At 48.8% G+C, this 6,713-nt stretch overlaps 1 protein-coding gene across 1 annotated transcript; it reads left to right on the top strand.

Moving 5' to 3' along the window:
- Positions 1-138: 138 nt before the first annotated feature.
- On the top strand, positions 139-6,141 carry rangrf (RAN guanine nucleotide release factor). Its single transcript, XM_043686023.1, has 3 exons — positions 139-459; positions 1,281-1,375; positions 5,331-6,141. Exons 1-3 carry the CDS (start codon positions 253-255, stop codon positions 5,467-5,469), a joined length of 441 nt encoding a protein of 146 aa, XP_043541958.1. The 5' UTR covers positions 139-252; the 3' UTR covers positions 5,470-6,141.
- Positions 6,142-6,713: the final 572 nt, after the last annotated feature.

Raw genomic sequence — 6,713 nt, 5'->3', positions numbered from 1 at the left:
GCACGGGGTATGGTTTATGGTGGTTAGGGGGTGGGAGCTGCAGAGAGTAGGGAGGGAGTGGGAAGCTGTGCCTGGAATTGGCTCGGAGCAGGATGAACGTCTGTGGGTCTAACAGCAACAGCATTGAAAAGGCAAACAGTTAGCACGTTTAAAGACGCAATTTTAATCCTTCCGGGTTGGGAGACAAGCTGCCCATGGCTCTTGCCGAACCGGGATTGGCTGGGATTCTCTCTTGCTGTGCCGGCTATATAAATGCAGGTTGTTGCTGGAGGTTCAGCACTACTTTGTGTTGTCAGGTACCACTTTGCTGACCTCGCGGGCAGTAACGATGCAGCGGGCGTGGACAGTGCAGAGATTCTGAGCGTGGAACCCGTCAGCAGTGGGCAGCTTACACTGCAAGATCCCAGCAGCGCCTGGTTCCTCTCCGGGAGGCAGCAGGTGGCGAAGTTCAACGAGGGGGTACGTGGCAGAACGCCGGCCCACCAGGCCCCAAACCCCAGAAGGGGATATCAGGGATGAATGACCAAATCAGTGGGAGGCATGGTGGCTCAGTGGTTAGCACTGCTGCCCCACAGCACCAGGGACCCGGGTTCGATTCCAGCCTCGGGTGACTGTCTGTGTGGAGTTTCTCCCTGTGTCTGCGTGGGTTTCCTCCGGGTGCTCCAGTTTCCTCCCACAGTCCAAAGATGAGTAGGTTAGGGTGGATTGGCCACGCTAAATTACCCATAGTGTTAGGTGCATTTATCAGGGGTAGATATAGGGTAGGGGAGTGCGTCAGGGTGGGTTACAGTTCGGAGGGTCGGTGTGGACTTGTTGGGCCGAAGGGCCTGTGTCCATATGGTAGGGCATCTATCTAATTTTTTAAAAAAAGAGGAATGTTTGAAAGGAGGTGTGGGGGGCACAGGTCCAACTGCAAATGGTGGAGTCATTAAAACTGTGGGGTTGCTAAAGGCTGGGATTGAAGGTGGGCAGGGAGCCTAGAAGGTGTGGGGTCAGAGACTACAGAGATCAGCTGGAGGTGTGGAAGATGGTGTGGCAACCAGGGATTGGAGGATGAGAATGAGCTTTTATATCAGACACTGCTGGTGCGGGGGCTAGGGCTGTACAGGGACTTGAATAAGTGAGCATTGTGGGACAGCAGAGTTTGTGTCGATCTCTGAGCTTGGGAGAGCGTTTTAACACTGAAGTCACTAAGTACAGCTACAGTGACCATCTGTTGGGAACAATGTGATTTGTCTGTTTTGTCTTAATCTACTTCTGTCTTTTTTATTTTGTAACAGGCAAGGAATACTGTGACAATTCACCTGGCCCTGTTCAGACTCCCACAGTACTCCACTGATATCCTCATTACATTCAATGATCCGACAGTAATCAGGTACTTGATCACTACCGAGTTTGGAATGAGAAGGGTTGCAGAAGTAACAGAAATCTTTTTTTTCTGCCCAGAAACCTGTTTCCTTTTCAAGTATTTCTTCCTTTGTCGAAAGTTCCTTTTGAACCTGCTCCCACTGATCTTTCATAGACCATAGAACAGTACAGCACAGTGCAGGCCCTTCGACCCTCAATGTTGTACTGGCCTACTCTAAGATCAGACTAACTGACATGCCCTTCATTATACTGCTCTCCATGCACTTATCCAAGAGTTACTCAAATGTCCCTCATGTCTCTGACTCTACTCCCACCGCTGGCAGTGCATTCCACACACCCACCACTCTCTGTGTAATGAACCTCCCTCTGACACCTCCCCTAAACCTTCCTCCAATCACCTTAAAATTATACCCCCTCGTGATAGCCATTTGCGCCCAGGGAAAAAGGTCTCTGGCTATCCACTCTATCTATGGCTCTCATCATCTTGTACATGTATATCAGATCAACTCTCATCATTTAGGGCGACACGGTGGCTCAGTGGTTAGCACTGCTGCCTCACAGCGCCAGGGACCCGGGTTCGATTCCAGCCTCGGGCGACTGTCTGTGTGGAGTTTGCACATTCTCCCCGTGTCTGCGTGGGTTTCCTCCGGGTGCTCCGGTTTCCTCCCACAATCCAAAGATGTGTAGGTCAGGGTGAATTGGCCATGCTAACTTGCCCGTAGTGTTAGGTACGTTAATCAGGGGTAAATATAGAGTAGGGGAATGGGTCTGGGTGGGTTACTCTTCGGAGGGTCGGTGTGGACTCGTTAGGCCGAAGGGCCTGTTTCCAATCTGTTTCTAATCTAATCTATAAAAAAAATTCCTCCAATGAGAAAAGCCCTAGCTTCCTCAGCCTTTCTTCATAACACGCAAGAGTCTGGGCCCTTCAGGTGGAATTTGAGGATTCCAGTAGTCCATTGAAGAAGAGAAAGTTGGGGAGGACAAGGTTGCAGATTATCGAAGGTCCTCGCCTGATAATCTTCCTTTCACTGAAAAGCAGACAAACTGGCCATTCAGCTGGGTGCTGTAGTTGGGATCTTCCCATGCACTGAGAGCACAGTACATTCGGTTGTGCCAACTCCACAAGGAAAGGTTGAACAGGTTGGGACTATACGAGTTGGGGTTTAGAAGAGTGGGAGGCCATCCTGTGTTATGAAGTTGAAGGCGTGTACCTTAGTAACTCACCAAAGCTCCTTAGACAGCACTGTCACGACAGGTTGGTGAACCCTTCTGTTAACTAAACCAAACACCCAGACAAACTCACCTCACCTCGTAATCTGTGAAAGTATGATTAGATTACTTACAGTGTGCAAACAGGCCCTTCGGCCCAACAAGTCCACACCGACCCACCGAAGCGCAACCCACCCAGACTCATTCCCCTACATTTACCCCTTCACCTAACACTATGGGTAATTTAGCATGGCCAATTCACCTGACCTGCACATCTTTGGACTGTGGGAGGAAACCGGAGCACCCGGAGGAAACCCACACAGACACGGGGAGAATGGGCAAACTCCACACAGTCAGTCGCCTGAGGCGGGAATCGAACCCGAGTCCCTGGCGCTGGGAGGCAGCAGTGCTCACCACTGTGCCACCGTGCCACCCACTATGAGTAACAGAGAACTCCCAACTTCCACTATTTAAAGAAAATAATATCAGTGTATTCCTTAACTCTGAAAGTGACCATTAAACAACAACTATTTACAACTCTAAGCCTCTTTTTTTTTAAAGGCACCGTATATGCTTCAACTTTGTAAAACCTGTTGAAACGTAAGATTCTAATGGGGGGGGGGGGGGTGAGGTGTTTGACAGGGTGGATGCTGTCCCTGATGGGAGAGAATGGAACTAGGGGACGCAGTTTAAAAATAAGGGGTCTCCCATTTACAATGGGGCTGAACAGGAATTTCAGGAGGTCATTGGCCCAACTTACCCGTACCGTCTCGTTTTCACAAAATGAACTAGTCCTGTTTATCTGCATTTGGACCATATCCCTCGAAATGTTTCTTAAACGACAAAGTTAAGCTCGCTACTACCACTAGTTCCAGATCCTCACGCCCCTCTGTGTGAAACTGTTACCCCTCTGGACCCTTTTGCCAGTACTGTTTGGAATTTTTCTCCCCCAGAGAGCATTGGAGTTTGGGTCAACAAATATACTCAAGGCCGTGTTAGGCAGATTGTTGATCGGTGAGGGAATCAAAGGATATGGAGGGATGTAGAAACTGGGGTCGACCATTTGACCTTTCAACCCTGATCCGCCATTAAATATGGTCATGGCTTATCCTGTATCTCAACATTATATTGCCGCACTCTCTAACCCTTTGATGCTATCAAAATCTAAAAATGTTTCTGTCCCATTCTTGGATATATTCTTGGCCTTCTGTGGCAGAGAATTCCACAGTTTGACTGCCCCTTTGAGTGAAGAAATGTTTCTTTGTCTCAGTCCTGAATGGTCTACCCTGATTCCTGAAACGGTGTCCCCTGGTTCTAGAAAAACTCGAGAAAATACAGGCCCAGTTGAACCAGTCTGTCCTTTTGGACAGTGATGCTTTACCCGGATGAGCTTTATAAATCTCCACTATCCTCCCTCTCTGGCAAGTATAACCTCCCAAAACTGTGGTCTCACCAAGGCCCTGTATAGGTCCAGTAAGACATCCCTACTTCTGAACTCTGACCCATTTGCAGTGAAGGCCAAGACACCATTACCTCATTACTTGTTGCACCTACCTGTCTCCTTTCATTGACTGGTGTACAAGAACACCCTTTGTACAGTCACATTTCCCAATTTATCCCAATTAAACAATATTCCTTTCTGTTTTTCACACCAAAGTGTATAACTCCACATTGAGCTGCATCTGCCATGTATTTCCCCACTCACTCCATCTTGTTTAAACCAGTTTGAACCTCTCTGAACCTGCTTCACAATTCACAATCCCACCTAGTTTTGTGTTACCATCAAACTTGAAAATGTTGCATTTGGTTCATTCATGTAAATCCGTGTGTAGCTGGAGCCCAGGCACTGACCCTGCTGAATGCGACCTGCTGCTCAGAAAATGTCCTATTTCTTCCTATTCTTTGGCTCCTGTCTGTCAACGCCAATATAATGCACCTTACCGTGTGTGCTTTAACTTGTTCCACGAAACTCACATGAAGGACATTATCAAAATGCTTCTGAAAATCCAAATTTGTCACATCCACTGGTTCTCCCGTATCTACATCTTCAAAAAATCTCCAGTGGATTTGTTAAGCGTGATTTGCCTTTCATGGCAGACAGGAAAGTGGAATAATGGCCATTATCTAATGGATAGCAGAGCAGGTCCAAGGGGCTGAATGGCCTTCCCCTAATTCAAATGTTGCTATGTTCTAGGGTAAAGTGGAATCGCAGGTAGATAGGATAGTGAAGGTGGCGTTTGCTATGCTTTCCTTTATTGGTCAGAGTATTGAGTACAGGAGTTGGGAGGTCATGTAGTGGCTGTACAGGACATTGGTTAGGCCACTGTTGGAATATTGCGTGCAATTCTGGTCTCCTTCCTATCGGAAAGATGTTGTAAAACTTGAAAGGGTTCAGAAAAGATTTACAAGGATGTTGCCAAGGTTGGAGGATTTGAGCTACAGGGAGAGGCTGAACAGGCTGGGGCTGTTTTCCCTGGAGCATCGGAGGCTGAAGGCATTTGGATGGGTATATGAATAGGAAGGGTTTGGAGGGATATGGGCCGGGTGCTGGCAGGTGGGACTAGATTGGGTTGGGATATCTGGTCGGCATGGACGGGTTGGACCGAAGGGCCTGTTTCTGTGTTGTACATCTCTGTGACTGTATTACGGCGAGCTGGGGTGTCCAAGCTCTCGGGGACTGTGACAATTCTTGGTGCAGTCATTTTCTTTAACTGTGGCTCTCTCGTTTTTCTCTTTCCCTGTCCCGTCACTAGTCCTTTCAGCAGCAGCGTGGGTGGGAGCTCTGCACAGGCAGGAGGTTCCTCTGCCAGCGCTGCCCCCCACTGGACCCTGGAGCAGTTCCGCACCATCATACAGTCCTTCAGCCTCCTGGATCCAACCATCTTCTCCTGAACGCACCTGCCTTGTGGTCAGACCTCACACCGCGGAGATGGCGAGAGTCTCGTTCCTCATCCACTTGCTCACCGATTGAGGCAAACTCTATTGTGGACGGATATGCGGGCGGATTGGAAGTCTTGGAAGGGCACTTTCATCGAAAAAGGATGAGGTATCCATGCTGCTAGATAGTACAGGCCTGCGTAGGAACAGGAGGAGACCACTCAGACCCTGTACGACCTTCCATTGAAATTCATGGCTGGTCTGAGACCTAACCGCCCATACCATCGCTTGCTATATTTCTTTACACTTTTGGTCATCAAAAGGAAAATCTCAGCTTTAAAAATCAACAGTTGACCCTGCAGCAGCGATATTTGTGGAAGAGAATTCCAAGTTTCCATCACCTTCACTTTGTCAAAGTGGTTGCTCCTGAAAGGGCTGGATCTCATTTTCATTCTCTGCCTCTGAGTCTGGGATTTTCCAACCCACCTGAAGCGATTTGTCCCTCTCCACTGTGTTTGTTTCTCTCTATATCTTGAAAGCTTTGAGGACGCCACCCTTTAATCTTCGAAATTCCGAAAGACATACGAGCAGAAATTAGGCCATTCAGCCCATCCAAATCCATGAACTGTTGTAATGCTGCTGTGAAAACAAATAATCAGGGCAGTGAATTGTGAAGCCATGTTTGCAGACTGGTGTCTGTCCATCTGTATTATCGTACTTCACTCTGTTTAATCTCTTATTGATGCTTCCCTTGTCCAGTTTTACTTCTCACAGGTAATCCGGAAGGGTCCGGATCCCACCCAGCTCCAACCTTCCCTGTGGGCTGGTGTTTTCACAGACCCTGGCACTTTCCCAATCACCTCAATGCCATGACCTCAACGCCACCCCCTCCCAGTCGCTCCTTCCTCCTTCACCCTGTGCCCTTGCTCATGCTACGCCCGGCATCTCGTGCCTGATTCATCCCCAGATGGTAGTTTAACACCATCTCTGGCATCAGGGCTGCTCTGTGGATGATGTTAACCCACAGAGCAGCGCTGGTGACCAGAGATGGTGTTAAACCACAGCAGTGCTGGTGACCAGAGATGGTGTTAAACCACAGAGCAGTGCTGGTGCCAGAGATGGTGTTAACCCACAGAGCAGCCCTGGTGACCAGAGATGGTGTTAACCCACAGAGCAGCCCTGGTGACCAGAGATGGTGTTAAACCACAGAGCAGCGCTGGTGACCAGAGATGGTGTTAACCCACAGAGCAGCCCTGGTG

Source organism: Chiloscyllium plagiosum, unplaced genomic scaffold, assembly GCF_004010195.1.
Source record: "Chiloscyllium plagiosum isolate BGI_BamShark_2017 unplaced genomic scaffold, ASM401019v2 scaf_12300, whole genome shotgun sequence".
Lineage (NCBI taxonomy): Eukaryota > Metazoa > Chordata > Chondrichthyes > Orectolobiformes > Hemiscylliidae > Chiloscyllium > Chiloscyllium plagiosum.
This window is presented reverse-complemented; position numbering and strand designations above follow the sequence as displayed.

Bases quoted from the DNA above. Each gene is read 5' to 3' on its own strand.
- rangrf (XM_043686023.1), top strand. From the start codon at position 253: ATGCAGGTTGTTGCTGGAGGTTCAGCACTACTTTGTGTTGTCAGGTAC. The intron at 460-1,280 runs GTACGTGGCAGA...ATTTTGTAACAG, and splicing joins TGGCGAAGTTCAACGAGGGG to GCAAGGAATACTGTGACAAT. The intron at 1,376-5,330 runs GTACTTGATCAC...TCCCGTCACTAG, and splicing joins AATGATCCGACAGTAATCAG to TCCTTTCAGCAGCAGCGTGG.